At 37.9% G+C, this 19,581-nt stretch overlaps 1 protein-coding gene across 1 annotated transcript in view; it reads right to left on the bottom strand.

Moving 5' to 3' along the window:
• Window positions 1-17,117, bottom strand: part of LOC134790775 (obscurin-like) — a 29,920-nt gene extending 12,803 nt beyond the window's left edge. Inside the window, exons 1-5 of the mRNA XM_063761700.1 lie at window positions 15,880-17,117; window positions 6,931-7,180; window positions 5,554-5,640; window positions 2,854-3,168; window positions 569-709 (exon numbers count right to left, since the gene is read on the bottom strand). Of these exons, the coding sequence (XP_063617770.1) occupies window positions 569-709; window positions 2,854-3,168; window positions 5,554-5,640; window positions 6,931-7,180; window positions 15,880-16,979 (1,893 nt within the window). The 5' untranslated portion in view covers window positions 16,980-17,117. The remainder of the gene's footprint in view (window positions 1-568; window positions 710-2,853; window positions 3,169-5,553; window positions 5,641-6,930; window positions 7,181-15,879) is intronic.
• Window positions 17,118-19,581: the final 2,464 nt, after the last annotated feature.

Below are 19,581 nucleotides of genomic sequence, written 5' to 3'. Positions count from 1 at the left end.
TAAATCATGCAGATAGTAAAATTATTCGAGAAATTTTATGTGACTAATGGATAGATAAACTATTGATTACGATTCTTTTAAGATGTATCACCATGACAAATTGAAAATAGCTATGTAGTCGAAGTCGTTCATAGGAAACTCCACATCGAACAAAACACATTTCACATGCCGTTTACCGACGAGGAGCCATAAGATATACCAGACCAGACCAAACATGTGTTGGTAGTCAAACAACGTAATATCACAGACTCCATACCTAAGTAATTTCGGTTCGTTACATTTTATTGGTTATTTTTTATTTTATTTATTTTATTTTACATTTTATTGGATTACCCATATGTCAGTTACATCAAACCGTCTGTCAGCTGTTGATCAAATTTAATAAACCGTTCTTAGTACGTAGGTAGTAGTAAATAAGTAATCTTTTGTCCCCGTCATTTTGACGAGTTTTCCGATTGTTAGAAAGAAACAAAATTTGACAGATGTTTGTAAGAGTTGCTCAGTTTTATGAAAAAGACACCTAACAAATTATATGGAATGAACCAATTTGATTTAAATAAATACTAACCTTGCGGTAGACTAGAGTAAGCAGCACCAGTTTGTCGAAGAGGAATATCCGCATGAGCTGGCGCCGACGACGCGTGCTGTCCATAGCGTAGAACTCCTGCTGACGCAGCAATCGGCCCTGATTCATCAGGTTTATATGAGGCTGCAACATACAATACGTTATATGTAAAAACATGTATCAAGCTGAAAATAACGGCAGTAGGAAATTTTTAAAGGCATTCGATTGTCTTGGGTAAAATGATAAGATAAGATATAAGTAATCTTTAATAGAAAAAAACCGACTTCAAAAACTGTTTGAAATGCCATTTAAATTACCTATGTACAACTATTGCATCAGTTACAATTAGCCCCAAGACGTAAAAAACTTGTCATGGAGGTGCTCCATTCTTGTCTTTATGAGCAGTTCCATTTCACCAAATAGCACTACTTAAATGCAAATGCTTGATTTTTAGTAGTTTAGTTTTGAGGAGTTCCCTCGGGTCCTCAAGGAATCCAAAATCAGAACTCGACCTTGACAAAATGTTGCTTAAAAACCTAACTTGCTTTACAAACATAACGAAGAGGACAAATTGCCAAACGTGAAATATGCGTCGTTGAAGAGTTCCGTTCTGGTCATCATCAGCAGTTCCACTTCATTTTACAAAAATGGAACCAAATGTATGGATATACTTTCCTTCAAAAATAAATTTCGAAACCGGTTTAGAAATAACGGGGGTACCTAACGAACCTGCGTTAGGTACCCCTACCTAACGGTAACCTAACCTAACTAACATTAAACAAAATAATTAAATAAACAACCTAATTAAGAATCTCCTCCAATTTGTGCAAGTCGCACTTTCAAATATAGATTTACGTAATGTTTGCACGCCTGATTTGTTTGTTTACATCGACTTATTACTACCGTGACGACTGCTTACCGAAATATACTGTCACAGGGAAAACCTATTAACTAATAGGTAATGCTACAAGTTTGAGCACCAATAAAATATATTAAATATATATACTATATATACCGTATATACCGTAGCCTATGGATGGCTGCAACTACAGATGTGTTAATTGCGCGTTGCCGACCGTTTAAAACTCCACCCACAAAACATTGTCACTGACATGGGAGCCGGTGGTGGTAGGTAGTTAAGTGTTCCGCTGAGATAGCATTGCATTAAATATACCAGGTACCAGACACAAATTTCATCTAATAAGAATATGACAGCTGATACTTGATTAGTCATTCCAGTGATTGTGTTCGCTTTCTTTAGCGAAACGACGCATGCATACATTACACTTTTCTCAAGCAGGTTTAGTTTACTTTAAAGGGGCCCACAGATTACCAGTTCGTCGGACGATATCAGCCTTTCAGTTGTTCGGAGCTGTCAAATTTTGCTTTTAATAACTGACAGGCTGATATCGTCCGGCGAACTGGTAATCTATGGGCCCCTTTAGCTTTCCAGGTCTAGTAGGCGACAATCTTGTGCTCCGATGTGCACGTAATTTTTTTTTTATTAATATTTTATAGATAACTAAGTAAGCTACTTATACTTAACGTGAGTATCTAAAGAAAGTATCAATACCTACACAACGCCTTGAATATCGTTAGTTAATAACGTTTTGAATATCTGTACGACCTAAATTGTCCCCTTCCATTAAAATTCCTTCGACATCATTTCAGCTGCTAATTAAGCTAATAGAAACTAAGTGGAACTCTGTGAGAACGGCGCTAAGTAAAAGTAAATATATGGCTCAGAGGATTATACGATAAAGTAATCAACATGTTAAGATGCCTATCGAATCTTGTGAAGTTGGGATTGTTTACTTTGCGTTTAAAAGGCCGCTTTCTAGCGTAACAACTTTTCCGTCAGATATTTAAAGGTAGTATTTTTTGCTTAAACGATTATACAACAAGTCAGAGCAAAGTTACAAAATGCTAAAAGTACTTCTTTTAATTTGTAATTCTTGCGACATTTTAAGTTTGTAATTGTCTATTCTTAAAAATACAGGGTCCAAATTAATGGATTTCTCGTCAAAGAGAATTTAGGTAAGTATAGTACTTAATACACATTTCCATAATTAGATACGTGTTATCATTCTAACGTTATCCCAGCATTTTGCTTGCTATAGCTTAATTACGAGCCTGGGGTCCGTTCAGCAACCTACTTCCAAGAATTGGCACAGGCACTTAGTAGGTACTTACATAAAGTTAATATTCGTATGCGATTTAAATGAACAGTTTGTACCCAAACATGATATAAGGGATATTTTATGAGGAACCGTGAGGAGGTGACTCACCGGACAATCCCTGATGTTCTCGAGCGCCATGATGCCGTCGACGGCGGTGAGCACGCACTCGATCATGGCCTTTGACAGCTTCAGGCTCTCGAGCGGCGACTCCTCGCCCTCCGATTCACCGTTGCTGCCGCCCGTCTCGTCGCTGTCCACGCTCAGCTTCGATATATTCGAATCCGACTCGCTTCTTTCGTTCTCGTAATTAGTATACGTCTTCACGAGGTCATCGATGAACAGCTTGTACCTGGGTATCCTTTGCACCGGTTCTAGCAGGTAGCTTGACAAGTCTAATCTATCGCCTAATTCTAATTGTTTCTCCTGTAAAAAATACGCAGTGATTTACATAATTAAAACGAAAGTGCTGCATAGCATTGTCAATAATGTACGCTGGTCATTCACTTCGTTCCACAATTATACCCGTAAAGATAACGATACTTCGAAACCGACTTCAGAGCGTATTCTATTCTCGCATTATTTTAAAAGAGTACGAGTGTTATACGTATTTGTATCAATTACGGTTATCGCCTTTCTCTGGCTTTCGCAGACAATTTAGGTCAAATGATATGTGATCACTATTGAGAAGCGGGATTAACTGGAGCAGAATTTCAATCTACCAAGTAGAGTGAGAAGGTGGTTGCAACGCAATGGCGCAAGACCAGACGCCTAGATTTTAACTTTCACTAAATATGTATAAGCACTACTTAATAAACACCGTAGGTACCCAAACAAGTAATTTTGTATTAAAAAGAATATACTGTTAATAATTTTAAGGACACTTAAAGCTTATTTATGATTTCAAGGTGAAATTATTAATAATAAGTATTCTAAAACGGACTTTAATAAGAGAATGCATGTGTGTAACGGTGTTCCCGACAGTTAGTTTATTTAACTGCGCTTGCCATTCTACTGGCCACCGGCGCGTACGCCGCATATGAGAAAATAATGCCACAGATTACCGTCTCAAACTCCTATCTCACGAATTTACATTTCTACAAAAGCAACCTTGTCGTACTCAAGATAAGGTTAGTATCTCTGTACTGCGTATAAAAATGGTGTGATTTAAGAGATACCAGCCGTAATGTACGAGTATGCACCGCACTGCACAATGCGCTCTGTGGCCAATAATACAAACGATCAATTTGCTGCTTATGACACTTCATGTCCATCATGATAACGGCATCTCTCCAGTGATTTGTGAAAAGTTTGCAATTCCGGTTCCCGCTGCTTACTACCATGAATCCCAGATCATTTTATAGCAAATACAACGATATTTTTTTTTATATTTTATGTATAGGTATATATAGGTAAAGGTTAGGTAAAGATTTCGCTTCAAATCGCTTTTTTGCAATAAAGTGTAGGGTGTATATTAAAACAGCATTTTACATAACTTTAAATAACAATATTTCGAATAAAAAAAAACGTCTGATAGACATAGTAATAATTACTATATACAGTATGTATCAGAACGAAATGCAAACATTAATGGGTCTCTTTCTTTGCCTTTCGTTCTGATACATACTGTATAAACTACTGTTATATATTGTAGCATCCAACCAATTATCTTTGTTGTGGGACTTTTTAAATGATGATGTTATACCTAAATAAACTGACGCAGCTTCCTTTTTTGATTACGGGCGGGGATAAACATATACATTACGTTTATCCCCGCCATAGACCTTGATGAAATGTACATATTTATGTACATTTCATCAAGGTCTGAAACTTGTATTTGACAATAGCATTTTGTCACTATTAACATATTTAAAAAAAACATCCGACCCTTAATCCAAAGCTCTACTTTGTTTAAGTACTCAAATCGATCCTCGGTATCTCGTATCAAATTAATTGATAATTGCACCAACACGCATAACAGCTGTAAAAACAATTGGAAAGCCAGGTTGAATGTGGCATTTATTGTGCGAAAGTACATTAAACAATTGAATAAGATTTCCTACGGCTGTTAGATAATTAATCATACTGGTTATCATATCCGGAGCTATATTCTGATTTTAATAACAGGTTATACATTTGACCTGGATTTGTTATGTATACGATTTGTGGTTTATAAAATGTCACTTCTGACATGACATAACATATCTATAACAAAAACAGATGAAATGTATAACCTGTTCTTACAATCAGAACACGCCTCCCGGACAGTAGGTATAATAACCGCCTAAGGGCCGATACAGCTACTGACAGTACAGTTAATTGCCAACGGGCATTGGCATTTAGGAACTGGTTTTTAGGGTTCCGTACCCAAAGGGTAAAACGGGACCCTATTACTAGCATTTAGGAACTGGTTTTTGGGTTCCGTACCCAAAGGGTAAAACGGGACCCTATTACTAAGACTCCGCTGTCCGTCCGTCCGTCCGTCTGTCACCAGGCTGTATCTCGTGATCTGTGATAGCTAGACAGCTGAAATTTTCACAGATGATGTATTTCTGTTGCCGCTATAACAACAAATACTAAAAACAGAATAAAATATAGATTTAAGTGGGGCTCCCATACAACAAACGTGATTTTGACCGAAGTTAAGCAACGTCGGGCGGGGTCAGTACTTGGATGGGTGACCGTTTTTATAGATAATGGTACGGAACCCTTCGTGTGCGAGTCCGACTCGCACTTGGCCGGTTTTCTGCATTTAGTTTTAGTTTCACTACGATAATAAGCAGTAATGAAAATTACCTTAGAACAGCTTACCTGAAAGAATTGTTTGTGCTCAAATACCAGTCTCGTAGCTCTCTTATTGCCTCTGGAGTACATTACGTACATATTGAATTTTTGTTCCTGAAAATTAAATATATGTTCAGCACTTATCTAGTAAACCAAAAATTTATGTTGTAGGGTACAAATGGTACAATATGGTACTGGTACAATATGTTTATTTTGAAGATTTTTCACAGCTAGTTTAATATAAGGATTGAGTTACTGAAGTATATTCAAAATTATCAGAATTATCATGCAATGCGTATCAACGTTAGTGAAATCTCAAGTACTTTCTCCGGGCTAAAACGGCAAGTAAAACTATCTGTAACCCGGGCAATCTGGCGGTAACTTACGGAACTGTGAAAAATCGTGCATTACTAATATCATGGATATAGACCGACCAAATTTGTTGGAGCCGCTGTCTAATCCAAATATCGCTAATGTTGTAAAAATAACGGATCAAGTTTATTATGAGAAAGGCCAGATAACAGTGGACGGTAACAAGAATAGACGGAATCACGCGCGCCGCAGTCCATGACACCGATGTTTTTATGACTACTGGATAGTTACTTTAATTGATTACATCAATTACTATTCGTGCAGATTTATCTCAGATTTTTTTTTTAACAAATTTAGTACCTACTACCTTTTTTGTTTACTTCATTGTATATTCCTATATTATTTGTTCCATAAACTTAAAACTGGAGCAAATAATTAAAAAATACTACACCATAAAATAAATTGCACCTTCTTAGCCGATTCATAAGCTCTGAATGAAATGAACAACAACTACCAGGCCTATTCGGATTTCGAGATAATCACAAGACCTTGAGACGATTTAGAGATCAACTAGATCTACATTAGATATCGACTAGATGTGACTTGGATATCTAAGTCATAACTTGTCGAAATCGTTCAAGAGGACCTCCAGAATCGCGGAAACGTCAAATTTGACATATCTATCTTACAAATATCTTTAAATTATTCGTATCGTAACTTGTTGAAGTCTGGTAGAAATCTATTTCATTTTCCGAATCGAGCCGTACGTCTAATATTAATACGCGGAACAATTAAAATAAAATCATAAACTATTGATTTTCACGAGACAGTTGTAGGTACTTAGGTACCGGAAATATTTCGAAGCCAAATGTAAGGATCAAAACATGCAGACTACATCCCAACTATAAAATGATTAAGATCTGTATTAACTACGCAGACTGCACATTATTGACACTAGTTTTTCTAATTCAGAAGTAGGTACGACACCTTCATAACTAAACAATCGTGTATCTTCAGTTCTGATTTTTCCTAACAGTCTAAACCGACTTCCTTCACCCTGTAAAGGCGTATAAATTCATAAGCGGTACTTACGAACTTCCTAAAACATTGTCCCAACTTTCTGAGATCATTCTCACAGTCTCGTAAAGCTGGCAGGAACTCCTCGGAGTGAAACCTGAAGATGCGCTCGATGTTGGCGAAAATGTCAGTCTTCATACCCTGGAGGGTGTTGGGAAGATCATCTCTCCCCATCTCGGGAATGTAGTTCTCGACCACATGCCTCAGTCGGTCCACGTACACGCTTTCGGTGTGAAGCAATTCATTTACCCTTTCTGTCAGTCGCCTGCAAGGGGATGACACAAAACCACAATTATGACACTTGTTATACGTGTTGAACTTTCAAAATAAGGTGCATGATATCATAAAAATTGAATGCACTATTGTTTGGCTTTTGCATTCGATGTTGATATGTGTGACGTATTATTTTAAGTTATGGTATAATAGGAATGCATATCCATTCAAGAACGCACAATACGCAAGTATATAATTGTCTTGGATGTCTGATCATCTGGTGAGTAAATAGCTCTAATTGGTATCATTTGTTAATGGTTTCTATTAATAACATATCTAAAGTAAACATTTTTTTTGCACGTATATATTATCATAAGTGTATAAGACATTTTACACCTTCCTTAGGACTAGGATTCTTCATAGATAGAATAGGTCGAACGTTCGAGCCATAAGTATCCTACATTTTGTTTTTTTTTTTTTTGCTTTATCAGAAGTCCCATTTTTATGTCCACAGAATTTAACGTTTGGAGCTTGGGAACTGCCGCCATGATGGATCTTAAACAGCATTAAAGTAAAAACACTTGAACTAGCGAGATTTTTCGCGCATTTTCTCTACCAAACAGTATTCTAGTTCAGAAACCTTGGCAATCGCCCATAAAGATTCCTACACATACCTTTTATGATGTCATGCTTCTATTCTTAAATGTATGAAACTTATTGTAGTTGATTTAAAGATATGTACATAACTATTGACATTGCAAGTTTAACTACAAAATTTATTAGAATCTAAAATGGAGGCAAATACATATAAAATACCGTAAAAAGCCAGATGCCGATTCTGGCGAAGATTCCACTTTATTTTGAACACCTAGAGTTAAAAAAATAAATAAGAAAATATTATATGATATTATATCAATAAATTTAATATCTGAATACACATAAATATAGAAAATATCCACGTCTCGAGAACAAAGACTTGTTGTCATCGCCCAAATTCATAAATAAATAAATGCCTTTACCGGGTTTTGATCCCAGGATTGTCAGCACCAATTGCAGGCTCAACCAGGAAAATCAAACTAGCTTGTGTATATTATTTGCTTAAAATATTTAATATTATACTTATTATTTACGGTATAACTAGTCAGTGCTCTCAAAGATATAGATAACATTTTAAAATATAAATACAAAGGTGTGTACGGTTATCGATATACATCTGACACATCAGCTGGGTTCTAATTTTAATTAATGTTGCATTATGCGGTACCGACATTCTATAAACGTTTGCGCGTAAGACCATACATTACAATTCTTGGCGCAAAAATGTGATTATCGATAAGATGGAATTTTTACTGGCTAATATCAATTTTGTTTCATTTGCTTATGTTCAACGATTTTTATTGATATCGAGGTATAAAAAAGAACCGAAACACGTAATGAATAATAATATAAAAAAATATTAGTAATTATCAAAACTCAATGGCGAGTAAATTTCGTCCACAGGTGTTTTATCCCCCGTATTTTACACACCAGCATCTAAACACTTACCCCCTTTGACTTATGTATTTGTAAGAAAGGGATAAAATATAATTTAACTAAATCAGGCCCGTAAAGTTTTATGAATAAGGGGGTTAATATTCACCCACTTACCTACATGTAAGTATTTTCCTACAAAAAGCTGTTATCACCTGCAGAATAATGCGCAGATTTCTAGCTCTATACAGTAAGGCCTGCCATATCCTTTTAAAAACTGGTTGGACCAAAATCCCGCGAATATGCTGGTAGCGATAAAAAAAAAACATAAATAATAATAAACCATCCTATAATTATAATCTAATATACTTTTAAAAGTATTCGTCTTAAAGCTTTTACAATATTGACAAATATCAAACAAAAAGTTTCATGAAATTATGACGTGTAAAAATAACACTTGCACTGCGTGTGCTACCTATCTAAACCGTTGCAGACTTATCTTGGTCTAACTCTATGATGTATCACTAATACTAACCTAATTATTATCTGATACATAAAATACCTACTAAAACATCATGGTCAGATTGTTGATATAAATAGATGGTTTCGCAAAGTGACTGTTTACAATTAACGTCGCGAAATGATCGCACCGCTCAATGTTATGTCAACAGTGGCTTATGCGATTACCAACAGAAACCCGTTAGTACCTACCTACGTAGTATGATATTACTAACAATAGTATATATGCCCTATTATGCTTAGATTTATCAATATTCGTTGCTTGTGTTACTGGATAAGTACGTTTACGCGTTCGCGTCGTATGACATAAGCAGTGATCGGGGATTTGGTTGCAACGCCGCGGAATCTAGTAGAATTTTTTGTATGGATACGGGAGTAAGCCCGCAATATGGATTGAATTTTTCACAAAAATCTTAATATTTTTGAAATACAATTAGGTACCTACTGAAAACATTTCATAAGAAAAAAAACATTATTCACCCCTAGTGGCAACCAAATCCCCGATTACTGGACATAACATATCCCATCATCATCACGAACTAAGAGATAGAAGATAATCCACCAACAAGAGAATGACTCTTGTTGGTGGATTATCTTCCAGCTTTCCCTATCTTGCGCCAGTTCTTTCACTTTTTGATACGAGACGACCCCTACTTTTTATTTTACTTCATCTAAGTCACTGTCTGTCTGGGTTTTCCTCTACCACGATGTGCCCTATTTCCCTCCAGGATAGTTTTAAAGAAATGGTCGTGTCGTATCAAATCGATTCATTTTCCCACGTCTATTTGCCATAGTGTTTAGGATAGCTCTCCTTACACTCACTCTTCTTAACACTTCCTCATTCGTCGGTCAATAACATATGTACATCTTACGAATTATAGCCATTAATTATACAAGGAGACTAACTCCGTGATCAGGGTGCGTAGCCAACGTGCCAATCGTTAACACTCCGTAGCGTACCTATCGTAGCCATCTCTCTCTACCACTCTACCCCACTACACGACAGTGACAGTTGCGTTTCGTTGGCTACGGAGCGCTAACGATTGCACTTTGGCCATGCACCCTGATGTCGATGGTTTCTATGGGAGAGCCCATTTTTTTCGCAATTTCAGGGTTGGTTCCATAGATTAATATATAACATAACATAATTGACACTAACATCTACAGTACACTTCGACCACTGGAATACAGAAAATGTGTTGATAATTAATAATAAGCCTAATTAATGAAGGCCTATATTTAAGAGCGCTCTTACAAGAAAAGTCGAAATAATGCAAAATTGATGATACTAGTCGACGAAATTCAGGACTTAGCGCTTATTATTAGAAACAATGAGTACTTGTTCCAGTAAAAGCGTCTTCTTATCTTTATAAATATCGTTGTGAATATTAGAAAAAGGACTTATTATATTAGTAATGATTTTTTTTCTGATGGTCGTTTCCGAAAAACCCCGTGAAGCACTGAATGGCGAGCTCTTATTTAGAAATGTTGAGAATTTTACTCTGCTAAACCTGGCTATTTTGTATTACTAATACCCTGTACTTTAGGCATATCAAACTATATTTTTCCTACATACCTTTGAGAAAGAGAAAATCAAAGTAAAACGAACTCGATTTTCTCTCCGAAACAAGTGTCAATTCCTACGAAAATCTACTTAATATCGAAGTCATTTTCATACTCAAGCAATCTGCAACGTTTGCTTATACTGTTGGTATACATTAGTGTTTATGAAATTCTACTATAATTTTTTGGCAATTTTTTGAAAACTACTCTATATTACCGATGACGCGCGCTGCGCCAGCTCAGTGCCGCGGCAGAGCTTGTAGAGGCAGGACGTGTGTCGGTCGGCTCCGCACATTTTCAACGGCGACGACGAGGTTTTTTATCATTGTGTGCGGCGGGCGCCGTGTAAAACGCTATACTGTGTGCGTGTAAACCGCAACGAGAGACTTTGATCCTAGCACTGTTTTTATAGTATTATAATTTATAATGGTACAGTTTAATAAACTACCGGACAGGATTAAAAATATTTGAAACGACCTGACATTCTATATGTATTTATTTGACTCAAGATAGTACTCAGGGTCTGATGATGGAGCCGGAAGGTGGTCACCGGTACCAATCAACCATGCAACTAAACCACTTCGTGTTTAGGCTCGTTTTATTCATCTCAACAAGATCTTTGACACAAGATAGTACTCAGGGTCTGATGATGGAGTCGGAAGGTGGTCACCAGTACCAATCAACAATGCAACTAAACCACTTCGTGTTTAGGCTCGTTTTATTCGTCTCAACAAGATCTTTGACTTAAGATAGTACTCAGGGTCTGATGATGGAGCCGGAAGGTGGTCACCGGTACCAATCAACCATGCAACTAAACCACTTCGTGTTTGGGCTCGTTTGATTCGTCTCAACAAGATCTTTGGCACAAGATAATACTCAGGGTCTGATGATGGAGCCGGAAGGTGGTCACCGGTACCAATCAACCATGCAACTAAACCACTTCGTGTTTAGGCTCGTTTGATTCGTCTCAACAAGATCTTTGACACAAGATAGTACTCAGGTTCTGATGATGGAGCCGGCAGGTGGTCACCGGTACCAATCAACCATGCCACTAAACCACTTCGTGTTTAGGCTCGTTTTATTCGTTTCTATAAGATCTTTGACACAAGATAGTACTCAGGGTCTGATGTTGGAGCCGGAAGGTGGTCACCGGTACCAATCAACCATGCAACTAAACCACTTCGTGTTTAGGCTCGTTTGATTCGTCTCAACAAGACCTTGGACAAAATATAGTACTCAGGATCTGATGATGGAGCTGGAAGGTGGCCACGGGTACCAGTCTACCATGTAACTGAACCACTTCGTGTTTGGGCTCGTTTGATTTGTCGCAACAAGATCTTTGACACAAGGTAGTACTGAGGGTCTGATGATGGATCCGGAAGGTGGTGACCGGTACCAATCAACCATGCAACTAAACCACTTCGTGTTTGGCTTCGTTCGATTCGTCGCAACAAGATCTTTGACACAGATTAGTACTCAGGGTCTGATGATGGAGCTGGACTGTGGCCACGGGTACCAGTCTTCCATGTAACTGAACCACTTCGTGTTTGGGCTCGTTTGATTTGTCGCAACAAGATCTTTGACACAAGATAGTACTCAGGGTCTGATGATGGAGCCGGAAGGTGGTCACCGGTACCAATCAACCATGCAACTAAACCACTTCGTGTTTGGGCTCGTTTGATTCGGCTCAACAAGATCTTTGACTTAAGATAGTACTCAGGGTCTGATGATGGAGCCGGAAGGTGGTCACCAGTACCAATCAACAATGCAACTAAACCACTTCGTGTTTGGGCTCGTTTGATTCGGCTCAACAAGATCTTAGACTTAAGATAGTACTCAGGGTCTGATGATGGAGCCGGAAGGTGGTCACCTGTACCAATCAACCATGCAACTAAACCACTTCGTGTTTGGGCTCGTTTGATTCGTCTCAACAAGATCTTTGGCACAAGATAATACTCAGGGTCTGATGATGGAGCCGGAAGGTGGTCACCGGTACCAATCAACCATGCAACTAAACCACTTCGTGTTTAGGCTCGTTTGATTCGTCTCAACAAGATCTTTGACACAAGATAGTACTCAGGGTCTGATGATGGAGCCGGCAGGTGGTCACCGGTACCAATCAACCATGCCACTAAACCACTTCGTGTTTAGGCTCGTTTTATTCGTTTCTATAAGATCTTTGACACAAGATAGTACTCAGGGTCTGATGTTGGAGCCGGAAGGTGGTCACCGGTACCAATCAACCATGCAACTAAACCACTTCGTGTTTAGGCTCGTTTGATTCGTCTCAACAAGACCTTGGACAAAAGATAGTACTCAGGATCTGATGATGGAGCTGGAAGGTGGCCACGGGTACCACCGGGTAATGGTACCTTCCAGCTCCATCATCAGACCCTGAGTACTGTCTTGTGTCAAAGATCTTGTTGAGACGAATCAAACGAGCCCAAACACGAAGTTGTTTAGTTACATGATAGACTGGTACCCGTGGCCACCTTCCAGCTCCATCATCAGACCCTGCGTATCTTCAGTGTCAAAGATCTTGTTGAGACGAATCAAACGAGCCTAATCATGTTACTACATGGTTGATTGGTATCCGTGACCACCTTAATCATCATCAGATCCTCAGTACCAGTTCGTTTTTAAACCCTCGTTGATACAAACTTTACAACCTATAGGTACCAAATGCAATGACGAAACATGTAAATAAGCGAGTAGGTACCTATAATTTCTTTCGAGTAATATACCTTCATAAGTACGAGTATGGGGCTATTCATAAATTACGTCGTTTCAAATGGGAGGAGTGGGGGGGGGAGGGGTCTGGACATCGGATGATGGTAACATGACGTAGGAGGAAACAGATTCATCCGAAGCTTGATTTTTGGATGATTTGAGGGGGGGGGGGGGGGTCAAAAATCGTCAAAAATAGATGACGTAATTTATGAACAGCCCCTATGTACATTTGCACTGCATTTAGTATTTTCGTACTTAGGGGCTGTCCATAAATTACGTCATCGATTTTTGACAATTTTGGACCCCCCCCCCCTAAAATCATCCAAAAATCATGCCTCGAAGGACCCCGTTTCCTCCTACGTCGTGCTACCGTCATCCGATGTCCAGACCCCCCCCCCCCCTAATTTGAAATGACGTAATTTATGAATAGCCCCTTACCAAATAACAATTTTAGAACTTTAAAAGTTAAGTACAGTTAGTGTTGTTATGGTTGATTTCAATATGCTTCGCGAAGGATCAAGAATGTTTAATCCATCATTGTAGTGCGAGTGTGGTAGAAGGGATCGGCGTACTGAGCTCGCACGGCCTGCCGCAGCGCGTAAAATACCTAAACTCGCTCAACGCCGAAATGTAATAGCGCTCTTAACGGCCTCCTAACCTAGTCGTTGGTCAACGTCGGGGTTCGGATTCTGACACGGGCGTTTATTTGTATGTTTAAAGATACTTATTAGTTTTATCACAAATATTTGATCCTGAGTTATGTATGTTTTCTGTGTATTTAAGTATTTTTCTATTATATATATCGTTATCCTACCTCGAAGATAATACCTGCAACGAAGGCCTTACAGAGCTTAGTGCTAGGTCCATTTGTGTAAGATTGTCCCATAATATTTATAATATACATGTAAATATACACGCCCCACTGCCGGGCATAGACCACCTCTAACGCACGAGAATGGATACGTACATAGGCAGTACATAATATAATTTATAGCTCATAAAATTGTATTGTTATTCAAATTCATGTAGCTTATGATTTATGAATAAAGGAATTTATTTTCCTATAATTTAGAACTATAAAAACCGTCTAAGTGGTTACCGATGTGAAGTAATAAGTATTGTGCGACCTTGCTGCCCACGCTAAGGCCGTAAGATGCTTCTTTCGTTACGAACACAACTCGACTAACAATAGGTACCCACGCATTTACGTTGTTTTGTTTTGATGTCATAAATGTATCATTTGATTGCAGAAGTCTAAAAAGTAGGTTTCAAAGTACCTACATAATTTGATATCACCCTCTATACTTTACTTGGTCATATTATTTACTCGAGAATTAGGCATCTATTGGCAACTGTTAAGAAAAAGCCCGCCAAAACACTGTCGATAAGTTTTTCACTAACAATCGCTAACAGACAGGTGCAAAATAGATTGTTTTTAAATACCACAAAGAAGCAAAAGAACTAAGTGTACCAGAGAAGATTGAAGACACAAATGAGCAAAAAGGAAAAGCGAAGTCAGTTCTTGATAATTCAGTTGATAATAATCTTTTCTTCTTGTAGTTCCCACGCATATATTATTTTATTTATTTTAATACAGTGGTATTCTTAAATATAATCATAGCCCCGCAAAACTCAACAATGAACTTGACAATCGTGTATTATTTGATTTGATTATCGTGTGTATTAGGACTTCAACTACGAGTAGGTACATAACTAAACGTCATTTGTATATGAACACTTAATTTTCTTTGTATCAAACGGAACTGAATGTCAAATATGGCATGTAAACACATGGCTGTATGGCTCAAAGCATTTGAATAAACATCAAGGCGAAGCCATACAGACATACCTACCTACTACAAACATCACAGTCACCTGTTATGCCTGTTATAAATGTAGCTTGCAATGATCTTATTTTACATTAAATGAGACTAGAATAATTTGCGAACTGTAGGGTATACTTAATACGAGTATGCGGTGTGTCTTTGGATTATATTATATAGTTTTGTGAATAATTTAATTAATGCATCCCATGTTTTAGAAGACCGATCGTTACTTTGTTAGTTAGATTTTTCTTTGAGGAAAATCTTTACAAATCATATACCTATTATGTCCATTTCTAAGATACAAAACCTGATAAATTAAGATTCATTTTCACTAATTTCTGATACGTTACGTAAAATCAAATTCGCCGATACATTTGAGTGATGTTCATACGATATAACTAATGGCATGTTCTTATAGGAATACCTACCAGCAGGTTTGTATTGTATGTGTGTGACTCTTTGAATGCATAAAAGGTATATATGTGAAACGGCTAATGAATAAATAAACTAAGTGGACAAAGACGCAATATCCATATCTTAGCGGTACAAGATAAGTATATCAGTTATCTTTGGCATGACAAAGCCTAGCATCGATATCGCAAATATTTTTACACGTTATCGGATAAATGTGAAGTGACCTCACCGTCGATATTTCTCCTTTTTCGTTTCCACTGGTAGCAATACCGGTTCCGCAGACTTTGTAACACACCACTCGTTCACTGCACTCACTGTAAGGAACTCCGTGTCTGGCGCATGGCACACCTCGGAACCGAACTCGTCAGAGGACACTGTAATACTGTCATATTTTTGGTACGGAACCATACCGTCGAACGAGGATATGGACTTAATGCTAACGTTATCATAATTACTACGTTCACCGGAAGCACCAGATGTAACAGAGAAATAGTCTCCTTCATCACTGCATTCCTCGTTAATTAGAGTATCAGTGGTCGTCGACAGGGTGTCCGCTTTACTATCGTCAATGTTAACTACGTATTCCTCGCCCCGATCGGCCTTGTCACTATCAGAAGAATCATCACTGCTGCTATCAGATTCTGATATTACTGGACGGGTATTTTTAGGTTCTTCGCCATCGGATACTTCGGACGTTTTCAGTCTCAATAATTTCTCTAGGTCACCTTGTGTAACACCATATGACCAATGAGCTTCTCCTAAATGTTGATTGGAAACAGTTGATTTCCTCCGTATAACTGGTGGTTGTCGTCGACGCAGAACAACGGGGGAAGAGTTAGGTGTCGCGAAGGAAAACCGTCTCGGCGGCGGTATCACCTCGGACCTGGGGGATTTACTTCCAGCGGACGAGTTATCGTTAAATGGCTCCGGAGGCGGGGGTGCAGGCCTATGAGGACGAAGCCTCTCCACACCTGATTTCCGATCGGATACAAAACCTGATGAATTAGATTCATAACTAATTTCTGACACATTAGACAATATCGAATTCACCGATACATTTGAGTTGCGGTCATGAGATCTATTCACTGGGTGCAAATTTTGAATATGAAGTTGCACCGGGTTTACCACACTCGTTAAGTTTTCTAGGTCGATGTCTTTAACTCTTTCTAAAGATTCAGTGGAGCCCGCGAGGTTGGTCATCGACGTCTTCTCGAAGCGCAGTATCATTTCCTTGACACTGGTGCGGTCCCTCCTGATGACGACATCCTCGTCGTCGGAGCGTTGTTGCAGCTCGTCAACAAGGTAAGTACAGAATTCCTCTTGTGTCATGGCGAAATGGAGGCAAATCGGTTGCACAAGCGCTCGCGAGGCCAGGTGCGCCCGCTCATATCAAGGCGCACTGTGAGTGCGCACAATCGACGCGCGGTTGACACTGACAGCGAATCACAACTGACGCGACGTGCGCGCCACCCGCCGCCGCACTCTTGCCGGCCACATTATACTAATTTTCCAAATCGAGATAACTAGACAGTGCGGCATTCGAACTTCGAACGATTTGTAATCGATAAGGCGAATAATATCAAAATAAAATCAAATTACCATTAATTTGTAAGTTGGAATCGGCCTTCATCGTAGTGATAAGCGCACATTGTAATCTAAATATATCTACCTACCTATTTATTGTTTTGCCTTTCTTGTCAAATTCTGTCCTTCTAAGTATAAGTATAAATAAGGCTAGACATTTAATTACTAAATTAATATTAACTTAACAAATTTAGTTTGATGTTAAAGAATAGTGTAGGCACCTACTGTTAGTTAAACAAACCACATATTTTATGAAATGAAACAACTAAAATAAGTTATTTAAATACTTACGTATGTGAATATATATATATATATATATATATATATGTATACGATGATTTTTTTTTTTCAAAAATTTATAAAAAATATCCTTGACCATATTTTTTTAGGCAACCCTATTATATATTTAATTATGTTCTGGAACATATTTTCTTTCCTAAAATATAAGTTTCATCCGTCAGACGTATCGGTGAAGGTCGACCATATATCCCGGGACTCCGTATTAAGGGTTTTACCATCTTCATATATCTTAAGCAGGTCATCCTACATCTTAATACATCTTTACATACAAATAATGGCTTAAAATAGGTGTTGTATAAAAAATGATACGGCTAAGCTGTGTAAGATTGTGCCAAAATATATGAAAAACTTTGGTCTATAAAGGAAACAATTTAGATTTCTGTAATGGTACGCATTATATAGGGCAGATTTTTAAATTAGTTGTGACTGTTATAACTTCTGAAGATTGGTAAGTAGATACCTACCACTACTACCTACTAGACTACTCTACATGTATTAGAAGTGATAAATTGTAGGTACCTAAGTACCTACTTTTTGCTTATCGCTATATTGTTATCAAGACTTGTATTATTTCTGTTTTCAGGAATATAACTTTCAGAATTGTCTCGTACTGTAGCCAATCTAGCCCAGACTCAGAGACAATTCTAGCACGGGCGTAGCCAGGTTTTAGTATCGGGGGGGGGTTCAAGAAAATAAAACGACTAAAATAACCCTTACACAAGAAAAATATTAGAGACTAGCTGTGCCCGCGGTTCCGCCCGCGTGGAATTCTGTCTGTGTCAGTAAGCGGCTAATTTCTAATCCTAATTTCTCTCCCTCTCCCCCGGAGGCGGAACTTGAAGTAAAGTTGACAGATGGATATGCTAGAGGACAGTAGACCAGATAAAATATTTTAGGTACCACTAAATAAAACTAGACTCCAAAATCAATAGTTTTTTTCGCCCTTATTATAATTTTACACGTGATTTTAACGACAGACCCATACAACCATTTCCAGTCGCCGTTACGACGCGGTGTTGACACATCTTGTGTCGACACCGTCTGTTTCGGTCACAATTCCAGTCGCAGAGTCGTCGCCGTGTCGACACAGTTACCAGAAATGGGGAAGGGTCGACACATGACACAAAGTGACATAAAGTGTGGTCGCCGTGTGCACACATTGTTTCGGGTTTGCGACTACTTTATGCCAAAATCATTCGTTCATTCGTTCATTTTGTTCCTGTCAAATGGAAACTGTCAGATGGAAAAATACTTAAATAAAAATAAGTGACATTAATACGCCATCTCTTAAACGGATTACAAGACGTAATTATATATTGTTTGCATTTATATTACAATAAGACTTAAATTATTATGGGGAATTAAACTGCTCGAGTGATTTGATAAACTAAGTGTAATATAATCAACGCGCCACCACATTGTTGTAGTTTAGCCGGAAATGAAATTGTTTACTTCTCAGTGCCTGTGTTCATAACTATATTATTTGAAGCATTTTTAGTACTTCGATGCGTATACTATACTTAAATAACAGAAATAACGCTTTACATACTACCAAACTTGTTAATTATGATGTATAAATATGGTTTAAGGCTGAGAAATATTGCAGTCACAAAGTAGTTGCAATGTTTCGACTTTGTGTCGACTCTGTGTTGACACATGACACGCGCTGTCAAAAGTAATAACAAAGTTACTGGATTTGCAAAATGGCTCCTTGTGTTGATTTGTTTTCAGATATTCTCAAAGTGTAAAAATGCCGTGGTCAGAGATGGGCATTAATCGATTAACTGTTTATTCGACTAATTAATGGAATAAAAAAAGTTAATTCTCAAATTTTAATCGCGATTAGTTTAGTCGACCTAACATAGATTGAAATTGAATTAATCTGAATATTAATCGAATAAATTATCGATTAAATCTCGATTGAAAGTTGACAGGGGGCCATTTTTGTACGTAAAAATAATAGAAATGTCTTGCATGCAGATGGTAGCAAAACACTTTGTCATAAAAGTCGAGATGGGTGTCGATATATAGGTTTTAGGGAGTGCCG

Source organism: Cydia splendana, chromosome 5 (genome assembly GCF_910591565.1).
Source record: "Cydia splendana chromosome 5, ilCydSple1.2, whole genome shotgun sequence".
Lineage (NCBI taxonomy): Eukaryota > Metazoa > Arthropoda > Insecta > Lepidoptera > Tortricidae > Cydia > Cydia splendana.
Note: the sequence above shows the minus strand (reverse complement) of the source record. Positions and strands in the feature narration are given on the sequence as shown.